The 10,953-nt window shown below is 36.5% G+C and overlaps 2 protein-coding genes across 2 annotated transcripts; both read left to right on the top strand.

Annotated features, from left to right (window-relative positions):
• The first annotated feature begins 1,167 nt into the window (after window positions 1–1,167).
• On the top strand, window positions 1,168–2,804 carry LOC111810405 (probable WRKY transcription factor 29). The gene is made up of 3 exons (XM_023697112.1): window positions 1,168–1,466; window positions 2,001–2,309; window positions 2,381–2,804. Exons 1-3 carry the CDS (start codon window positions 1,168–1,170, stop codon window positions 2,802–2,804), a joined length of 1,032 nt encoding a protein of 343 aa, XP_023552880.1.
• Window positions 2,805–4,864: 2,060 nt separating this feature from the next.
• Window positions 4,865–10,445, top strand: LOC111810631. Its single transcript, XM_023697364.1, has 7 exons — window positions 4,865–5,315; window positions 6,331–6,630; window positions 7,470–7,616; window positions 8,381–8,721; window positions 8,864–9,386; window positions 9,508–9,540; window positions 9,618–10,445. The coding sequence occupies exons 1-7, from the start codon at window positions 5,138–5,140 to the stop codon at window positions 10,130–10,132; spliced, it is 2,037 nt and encodes a 678-aa protein (XP_023553132.1). The 5' UTR covers window positions 4,865–5,137; the 3' UTR covers window positions 10,133–10,445.
• The last annotated feature ends 508 nt before the right edge of the window (window positions 10,446–10,953 follow it).

Here is a 10,953-nt window from a genome sequence, read left to right as displayed (position 1 = left end):
AAGTAGGGTTGGGGATTTGGGAGTGGGTTTCTGAACCGCCCCATGGTTTGCTTCGGGGACTGACGGGGCTCGAACCCGCAGCGACCTATACGATGTTGATCTCTCTCTCCCAATCGATTCGATTTGTTTCGGTGGGACTTTTTTGTTAGTCGATGTCGATGTAAAGACATGATGTCGATAGAGATTTTGAGTTTGAATGGTATGATATAGGATCTGATTGTGACGACTTTCTAAGTACTTAAAAAGTATAAACCTTAAACCCTGAACCCCAAAAGTCTTACATATTTTTTTATTTGAAATTTTAAATGGATATTTAAAAGAACGAGTACATGTTTGGTATATTTTTATGAGAGACTAAAGCTACTTGTTAGGGGTCGTGTGTTAAGTTGAATTGGGTCAGATTTAAATTTTTTTTTTTTTTTTTTTTTTTTTTTTTTTTTTTTNAAATTTTTAAACCCAACCCAACACAATTATAAAGTTTATGGTTGGGTCGGTCCAATAATTTATTTAAATTTTTATTTTTATTTTTTTATAAAGAAAAAGTAAAAATTATATATTTATTTTCAAGTATTTAATTAAGATTTCTAACCCATAAAAAATAAATAATCAAAAGAAAATAATTATAAAATTAAATAAAAATAAAACAAATGTTTTATATTTAAAATTAATAATATATTTAAGTTAGTTGAACTCAATTTAATCTATTTATTTAATAATTAATGGATTATTTCATCTATAAAATTTTAATTTATGAATCAATATCGAATTTAATTCAATCAAATAATTTTATGATCCAACTCAAACGGTATAAACGGTATAAGTTGAGTTGATCCCGTTTTTTTTAACACTCCTAGTTTTATATAAAGTGAACAACTAAAAAATAATTATTAAAAAAACAAATCAAAGAAAAAGGTGTGAAAATAACACAAGATTATATCAATATCATATTAAAAAATAATAATAATTAATCTCTTCTTCACACATCAAACGAAAAAAAAACACTTTTTAAACCCGTTGACAGTTCACAAAGTCAACGAAAACACAGATTAAAGTGTGAAACAATCTCCAAACAACAATTTCACAAGATCCCATTTCTCCAATTATTTAAACAAAGTTTGAGCAAATTAAATTTGCTCAAAGCTCTGAACTTTTCAAAGTCAGCCTCCCATGGAGGATTGGGATTTGCAAGCAATTGTAAAAGGATGCAATGGATCAATTACTCCTTCAAGAACAGCAACGCTCATGGAAGATCCAAATTTGGTCTCTTTTTTGATCGAAAAAGATGAAATTTTAAGTTCTTGTTCAGTGTATGATGAGTTTGAAGGGTTGTTTGGGAGCTCCGATGACTCTGCCTCTGCCTCTGCCTCTGCCTCTGCCGCCGCCATTTCTGGTCTTCTCAGAGAGCTTAAGGAACCGGAAAAGCTTCATCGGAAGAGCCAAATCGCTGCAACTAAACAGAAACAGAGGTGGGTACTTCGAATTTAGATTCAAAATTTTATCTTTTGAAGGATTTGATTGAGTTTTGATTTGATATCAGCAANAGATTTCATCTATAAAATTTTGATTTATGAATCAATACGAAATTTAATTCAATCAAATAATTTTATGATCCAACTCAAACGGTATAAACAGTATAAGTTGAGTTAATCCCGTTTTTTTTTAACACTCCTAGTTTTATATATATAATTTTTAACGTCGACGTGTTTAAGTGAACAACTAAAAATTAATTATTAAAAAAACAAATCAAAGAAAAAGGTGTGAAAATAACACAAGATTATATCAATATCATATTAAAAAATAATAATAATTAATCTCTTCTTCACACATCAAACGAAAAAAAAACACTTTTTAAACCCGTTGACAGTTCACAAAGTCAACGAAAACACAGATTAAAGTGTGAAACAATCTCCAAACAACAATTTCACAAGATCCCATTTCTCCAATTATTTAAACAAAGTTTGAGCAAATTAAATTTGCTCAAAGCTCTGAACTTTTCAAAGTCAGCCTCCCATGGAGGATTGGGATTTGCAAGCAATTGTAAAAGGATGCAATGGATCAATTACTCCTTCAAGAACAGCAACGCTCATGGAAGATCCAAATTTGGTCTCTTTTTTGATCGAAAAAGATGAAATTTTAAGTTCTTGTTCAGTGTATGATGAGTTTGAAGGGTTGTTTGGGAGCTCCGATGACTCTGCCTCTGCCTCTGCCTCTGCCTCTGCCGCCGCCATTTCTGGTCTTCTCAGAGAGCTTAAGGAACCGGAAAAGCTTCATCGGAAGAGCCATATCGCTGCAACTAAACAGAAACAGAGGTGGGTACTTCGAATTTAGATTCAAAATTTCATCTTTTGAAGGATTTGATTGAGTTTTGATTTGATATCAGCAAGAAAAGTCGGCAAAACAGAGTCGTGAAAGAGGTGAAAGCAGAGGGGGTGTGTTCGGATTCATGGGGATGGCGGAAATATGGACAGAAACCGATCAAAGGGTCGCCATATCCGAGAAGCTATTATCGATGTAGCTCCTCCAAAGGATGCTCTGCTAGAAAGCAAGTTGAACGGAGCCTCTCCGATCCCGGCGCCTTCGTTGTCACCTACACGGCTGAGCACAACCACGCTGAGCCTACTCGCCGTAACGCCCTTGCCGGAACCACGAGGAAGAAGTTTCCGGCGCCGGAAAACACGAGTTTGGATAGGTCTGTGGCGTCCGTTGAAGAAGAACAGCCAATGGAGGGAGTTGCAGAGGGGGGAGTTATTATGGATTTGCCATTCGAATTCTTTTCTGGTTTGGAGGATTTTCTTTTTCAATGACTTGGAAATTGTAAAATTTAATTTTTTTTTTAATTTAAAAATACAAAATCACTTGGGTGGAGTTACGTCAAATCAGTTTACAAAATAACACCGGTTTCAAAGTTGTGTATATGAAAATAATATTAAAATAACAAAAAGGAAAATGGCTCGATCTAAAAGTCCTTCCTACTAGCCACACGGCTCTACATGCTTCCATTATCAACCGTGATCTACTTGTAGGCTTTCACTGATCTACATTCTCCCATTTCTAAAAGTCCTTCATTTCTAGCCGTCTCAAGCCCATAAGGTTCACATAACCTACTTACTCAAATTCCAAGGATGTAAATCAACCATCTACGTATGTTGGGGTTCAAGGTCTACTTAACCTCTTATTTTTCTACTTTCCAAAGTCTATAAAATGACCGTCCAAACAAATCATAGCATGTCATAGTATTATCAAGACATTTAAATCAATCAAAATCAAATTTGGTAATTTCCACCGGATGATTTAGCCATCGAGCCATTGAATCTGCTGGTGTAGCGAGTTGGAGGGTGGCTCAACACAGTTGTGGCTGTGACTCCATGCAACAGAGGCGTGTCAGGCTATATGCACACTACAATTAGGCACTTCACGACACAGTGAATTGAAGAAAATTATTGGATGAAAGTCCCACGTCGACTAATTTAGGGAATGATCATGAGTTTATAATTAATGAATACTATCTCCATTAGTACGAGGCATTTTGGGAAGTCCAAAGCAAAGCCATGAGAGCTTATGCTCAAAGTGGACAATATCATACAATTGTGTAGAGTCGTGTTCATCTAACATGGTATCAGAGCCATGCCCTAAACTTAGTCATGTCAATAGAATCCTCAAATGTCGAACAAAAGTATTGTGAGCCTCGAAGACAGTAAAAAATGAGTCGAGTCTCGATTAAGGGTAGACGTACTTTGTTCGAGGGGAGGTGTTAGATGAAAGTCTAGTATTGCGAGTCTCGAATGCATAGTAAAAAATGACTAAGACTCAAAAAAAAAAAAAAAAAAAAGTCGAGTCTCGATTAAAGGTAGACGTATTTTGTTCGAGGGGAGGTGTTGAAAGTCGGTGAGTTTATAATCAAAGAATATTGTCTCCATTTGTAGGAGATATTTTAGGAAAGCCCGAAGCAAAGCTACAAGAGCTTAAGCTCAAAGTGGACAATATCAAAGCAAAGTTACGAGAGCTTAAGCTCAAAGTGGACAATATCATACCAGACAAGGGAAGGCGAGCGTAAGATTGAGCTCATCATGTGAGACGACATGGTGGCAGAGGTAGGTGGCCGTGGCAGGCTGACGACTGAATCGGAAATATGTATCTCCGGATGTAGTTGACATGGAGCCACGTAAATTGCAATTGAATATCCCAGAAACGGCCCAAACTCCAATTTCTCGGCCCATTATATATTGGACCTCGCAAGCCGGCCCAATACACATTTTTTAATAGATAAAACACGTGTAATTACATTAACTAAAAGATTTTCTTACTTTTAGTTCTTCTTTTTATAATTATTTTTTTAAACTTATAAAATAGAAATATCACATGAAAATAAAATAAATACTCTAAAAAATAATTATAGAGACATATATTATTTTAGTAGGATGACAAAGATTTAAATATTTTCTTTATAATATTTAACTAAAAAAGTAATATAAATAATAAAATTAAATAAAATTAAATGTAAATAAAAACGGTTACTTTATTTAAAAGAATATTGAATATTGTCGTAATTATACAAAACAGGTGTACGCGAGCGAGTAAGACACCGAGGGATTTATTTAGAATATTTTTTATAATTATCGACGAGGTAGCAGTACGTGGCGGATGATAATTGGGCGGACGCCAAATTTATCCTTATATAATTTGGGATAATGCCACGTCAAGGTCCGTAAAAGACAACGAGAGTGGAGACCCGTCTCCACGCAAAGCGGGTATTCGCGGACGACCACTGACGGAGAACGGAACGGAATATTCGACCGTCGATGGTCCGTTTCCAAAAAATGACACACATTTTCCCGAAAACTATATATATTCACCATTGTCCCAAATTCGTGCCCTAAAATACTCTGATTTCTCCTACGCCTAGCCGCAACATGCTAAACACTCCCGTTTCTCCTTATTTTCCTTTCGTGTTCTCGCACCTAATTCACTTTTCTTGATTCACTTTCCGATTCGAGTCTCCCCAGTAGGATCTTCAAATGTTCTTCGCTGTGTTCAGATTGGTGTCTTCTGGCGATGGAGTTTTGAAGTCATTGGAGATGTTTGGCGGCTGTTGTGAATCGACTTCGGTTTGTAGCTCTTTTCAGCTAGGGCTTCGGTTATGTATGCTCTAGAATTGACTTATCCGGTTGATGTGGTGGTGTCGAAGCTCATGGGACCAGACGGCTCTGTTAGAACAGAGGTAACAATCGAGGAGGTTGAGTTGTGTGAGGCGGATCGCGGTTCTGCCCCTCCTAGCTATTCATTTCAGCATTTCAGCTCGTACGGTAGTAAAAAAGGTGGAATAATCGTAATTTTTTTTTAGTAATACTGCTGTTTAATTTTAGATTTGTTGCTGGTTTCGTGTTTTTACCTGCATGCGGTGGCATAGTCATCCTTGTGCATTCGAATTGGCTATAACCGGAGGTTTTGGAGACTGCTGATTGTTTTTCGAAAGATATGGCAATGGATTTAGTGCTTGGAGTTTTACGCATTGGTTGTGGATGAACGAATTGTATGTAAGAGGATGAAAGTTATAGAGAGATTTGAGTCACTTATTGTTGAAAACCGATGAGTTTCTGTAGCCCCATAAAGACCGCCACCACTTCGTTTTACCAGTTTTTAATAAATGTGTTCCGGAAGATTTTGCCAATTGAAGTGCTTTATATGAACCCTAGGCGTTTGGAGGATGTCTTATCCTCTCTTTTTTGCTCTGTCATTATTCATGAAAGATTCGTCTTATTAAATGCGTTCCAGTGGATTTGGAGTGAGGTTGACTTGGGACTCAGTATGCAGATTACTCAAAACGTGGCATTCATTTGGCTTGTATTTTGTTACTTCGAAGGAGAAATATGATAAAGAGCAAATTCTTCTCCGGGGATGTCCCAGTAGAAATATCAAATATTTTGTATGAGAAGAGACATTGTCTTTATTTTCTTTATTCGTTCATTGGATGGTGTATAGCATCTGACTGCTGAAATCCTGATTATGGAATAAGGTCTATATGGTGAATTTGGAAAATTTGATGAAAAGCTTGCAACTTTTTTATAGTTCTTCTATAGATGAATGATGTTGATAGCTGGCTCTGGCTACTGCATCTGTGAAAGGATCGTCATATGTTTAGAATATTTAGACTTTGTGAGTGTTATATTTTCACTCTTGATCGTATATAATCCATGCTATTTCACTTCGAGATGACTTTTATAGAATTTATGTACACGAGTCTCTGGCTCATCATCTCCTTTATCTGTCATTTCTCTTTCATCACTATCCATATTTTAATGATCTAATGTTCTATAAATGTCGGTATGTCAGATGGGACGAGCTCTATCAATGATTTGGGTCCTGTTTCCTTAGATAAGGTTCCTGATGGAGTGGTTTTTAAGGATGGTGCAAATACATCTGAAGATTTTGAAAGTAGGAACAAAAGAAGTCATTTGTCCACTTCAAGTCCGGGAGTACAGCCACGTAAACCGCTAAAGGTGTCAAGGGGTAGTAGTAGTTTATGTTCTAAGAGGCCACGTGTGGTTCAATTGGAAGATCCTTTATTCTTAAGTGGAGCTGATGACGTATCTGATAAGCTTGGATCATACCTTAAAAAGTGCAACTCTCATGGTAATATGATATAAATGTTCATCCTTTGCTATTAGTTAAATTATTCTTTTCATATCCAAATGGCGGTGTTTTTCCCATGCAGTTTATCTATTACATATTTCAGATAGGAAATGATAACTTTTATTTTTTAAAACGAGTTGATTATGCTGCCAAAATCTGATTAAAAATAAAATATAAAGCAAAAAACTATCCAAACGCTTATCCATAACTACAAGTAAACAAACCTATGATGTGTGTACTATCCTCAGAAGAAGTAGGACGAATTAAATCTAAAACTTAAAAGTACACCCCCGCAGTTGTTTAAAATTATGTTATGTGGGTTGTTTTTAAGATGCATGAGTAGAGGACCATGTTAGACAATCCAGTGAACTTTGCTCTCCATTTGTTCATGTCGTGGTTTTTTCTTCTTGCTGCCTTTATTTGAACGTTGTGATTCTTTCATTTATTGTAAATTTGTGAGAGAGGGAGGATATTTGGAAAAACATTTGTGGTTATTTCATTTATAGGATATATGGGAATTTCCGGGTCAAATTTGTAATGTTATTAATTGACTAATCTAATGTACCATATGCTTTCGTTTGGTAAAGTTAAGAAATCATTCTATGCTCATGTTCTGTTTACTATGTATTTAGAAACTAGTGCTACAATGGTGATTTGACCCTTATAAATCTGTATTATCATGCAAGCTTATAATGTGCAATATCTGTTGTCTTTATGTGATTGAGATTGGATATCATTTTCCATTTTCTATACTAGATTTCTATGTTTTCCTTGTGTAAGTTGATGGGAAATCAGGAATTTACTGAAGCTAGTTTATTGTATACCCCACAAAAAAACAGAGAAAACTCAACTGTTGAAACAGAAGAGTAGCCTAAGCAGCAAGCGGGGTGATAAGAGAAATCTCAAGGTGTCATTGAAGACAAAGTTTGATTCATTCTCTACAAATGCTGGAAATGGCTCAGCTGCAGCAGGGAGCAGTTTTCATGGTATGATGATATCATGTGAATTATTTATTAATTTGCTCAGAAACTTGCATTATCTGGTTATAACTTGTATTGAAGATGTTCTCCACTGGATAATGCAGATGTTTTAAATTTCTAATGGTAAAAACATTCTTGGTTTGTTGTGAGGAAAATTTGTCACTATTGTCACAGAACCTAAATGGAGGGACAACTGAAGTATAACCAAATCAAGACAGTTCTAATTCTAATGAGTATGTGTTGGTTTGCTTGTTACTTCAATAACTTTTGTAAATATATGAGTTAGTTTATTCTTTTAATGAAGTTATCCCTGGAAAGATATAATCACACGAATAGCCTTTTTAAGAAGCCATTTGAATGCAACATCCCACAGTGCATCGGGCCACCTATCTAAAGATAGAACGTGACTCTCTTAAATTACTTTGTCTTTCAACAAGAGTTGTAGCTTGAGTATATCGTGCTCTACAAAAATGCGTTGCGTCCCAGTTCCTATGAGTGTTGTAATGAAACTAATTTCTCTTTACCTTTCTTTGATTTTCTTTTTCTTCCATCACTAATAGGTCATAACTTCACCTTGTTTTCAGTTTTGCTAGGAGTTTATCTGCTAAAATCCATTAGTTGTTGTTACCTACGATTATGATATAAGGAAACAAGCCACTGTTTTATAATTTGTTTATAATAATGCTTCTCATCGGTTTTTTACTTGTGTTCATCTGAGTTCGCATTACACAGCATAAAATTACTTACGGACTTTGTGAAAATTTATGCAGGATTATATGGGCTGAAATCAGGTGCACGTGATTTTACAAAGCTTACGGATGATCCACCGCTGAACGATATTCTTGATGGTAGTTATGACTGTGCTAATTTAAGTAAAGACAAAGGTAAAAAAGACACAAATGTAAATGAATGTTTTCTGCAGTCAATTAGAAAAGCTTGTTCTGTTCTTCAGCTCCCATGGCCTGTCCGCCCGCAAAATATGGCAGAGTCAGATAGTTGTTCTAACAGCAAACCGGATACAAGTCTAGTTAGTTCTGTTTCAAGCATGGAAGAAAAAGTGAATTTTGATGTAAAAGAACTTAGTGCAACAGATTCACCTTCATTAAACAAGGTCAGTGCGTAAGAATTTGACTGTTTATCTCTCTAGTCAGCCGTAGCTGTGTGCACTTGCACTCAAACCCCAAACACTCACTGTATCATCGTGTTTGTTGGTTTAAATTTATTTTTATTAAGTTGCTTGTTTTTCCATGAAGGTGGAAGATGCCTGCAACAATTCTGAACCTTTGACCAATGCACTTGATTTTAAATTATACAAACCTGATCACATGTTCATGAAATTGGGCCTTCCTATGCCAAAGGACTTGAGTTCTTTGCTCCAGGATGCTAGCAAGTCCTCTGTATCTTCAAACAATGCAACAGATTTACGTTCAGCAAAGCAACAATCTCGGCGAGCTATGTTGCAACCATTTGCATGGTCACATTCTTTTAATGGGCACTCTAAAGCAAATTCAGATTCATCCAAGTTTTCTGCCAATAGGACCACATGTCTTGGTAGGTGGTGGCGAGTTCGAAACTTTTCCAATATACCTAGTGCTACTGCTGATTGTTTTACGAAAGACTTGGAATCGTTGACTTTTAACCAGAGTTTATTTCCTTCAACAATGAGAGTTGTTGGTCCTGATGATGGAAGGTCCTCTATATCTGTTAATCATCATCAATGTGGATGGGATTCCCTGTCTTCTGCAACTTGTTCAAAAACTTCCTCTGTGCTTGTGGGTAAGGATTTATTGGAAGGCATTTATACCGTGTAATTGAGATACAATATTCACCTTGGAACCGTTCTGCTATTATCGTTCGTTTTACTTAAATCGTGACGCTGTTTTTGGTCTAATTACAGAATCTCGAGAGAAGATGAATAACGAGTCATATGGTATGAATTTCAACTTTCTTATCTGTGTGATACTTTGTATATTTGATAGCTGTGTTATTGATATTGCTTCTCTACAGAGCAGCAGTGTCCAAGAGTAATGGCTGCTGCTCAAACTCTGTACGATATTGCAACTTCTGCTGCATTGAGGCAAAACATAGATGGGATGGTAAGGTGGCCAAAAAAGGCATCACAAAAGTCCATGAGAGCTCGCAAGTTGAAATCAGAGGAAACTGAAGAATTATATACCACACCTACAACATATGGATTGTGGTCCAACAATTCAATCAAGAACGAAGGCCATCATGCTCATCCCTCGAAGAAGCCAAAGCTCGGAACAACGGAGAGCAGAAGAGACGTTGCTCAGACCAATTGTAAAAGAGGACCATTGAATTGGACTACACCCCGATCAAGTAGATCGTCACCCAGTAAGTTCATTAGAGATTCGGTTTCGGAAGCTAAACCTTCAACCGCAGGTGCCATAAAACAATCATCATCTATGATGCCTCCTCCAGCAACTCTTTTGTGCAAGGCTGGCGAGGGTCAACAAAAGACACGGAAGTTAATGCTCATGGATTGGAAAAGAGGGGGATGAACAGGTTAGATTGCTCGAGAAACTCATAGTTTTATTATATCCATGCCTGCCTAACAAAATGCTGTTATTATTAAATTAGAATCACTTGTCTGAAGTAGTGCCTAAAGTGGCTGGTTGGTTGGTTGGTTGGCTGGCTGTACATAATATTGTTGCAAGTGTTGGATTAATGATTGTAATGGTTAGGGTTGAATAGTGACACACGCTTTCTAATTGTTGTAACATCAAACTTCATTCCAGAACGCAGTAGCAAATTCTCTGCCACTGTGTGAAAAGTATTTGACAAGGCAATAGAAATTTTAGTTCTTTCTTATTACTATAGAAGACTCTGTAGTCCTCGCAACTAAGTCAAATAGCTTGACGAGACCTGGAAAGCAGACCATTTTGCTTTTGATTTGGGGGGAAATCCAGCTGCTACCAGTCGGGGCAGACAAAAACATTGACCTGCGAACCTGTCCAAAAAATGGGGTGAAGACCTACTCTCCTACTTACGAAAGACTACTTTCCAAACTGAATTAGACTGAATATCTGCTGAATACGACAGATTTTTAACATTAAAGATTAAATGATTTAGGAGAAAATAGTTCAAATGTAACTGTCCAAGTCCACTGCTATATACCCTTATAAAGAATAAGAATGCTTCATTTCCATCTTCAACTGATGCGGGATCTCATAATCCACCCCATTCAGAGTTTAGCGTTCTCGCTGTCACTCGTTTCTCTTTTCAATCGATGTGGAATATCGCAATCTACCCCCTTTGAGACCTGAGACCCAGAATCTTTGTTGACACACCGCCTACTGTCCACTCTTTTAAAGCTCATCAT

The sequence above is a fragment of the Cucurbita pepo genome, chromosome LG14, assembly GCF_002806865.2.
Source record: "Cucurbita pepo subsp. pepo cultivar mu-cu-16 chromosome LG14, ASM280686v2, whole genome shotgun sequence".
Lineage (NCBI taxonomy): Eukaryota > Viridiplantae > Streptophyta > Magnoliopsida > Cucurbitales > Cucurbitaceae > Cucurbita > Cucurbita pepo.
This window is presented reverse-complemented; position numbering and strand designations above follow the sequence as displayed.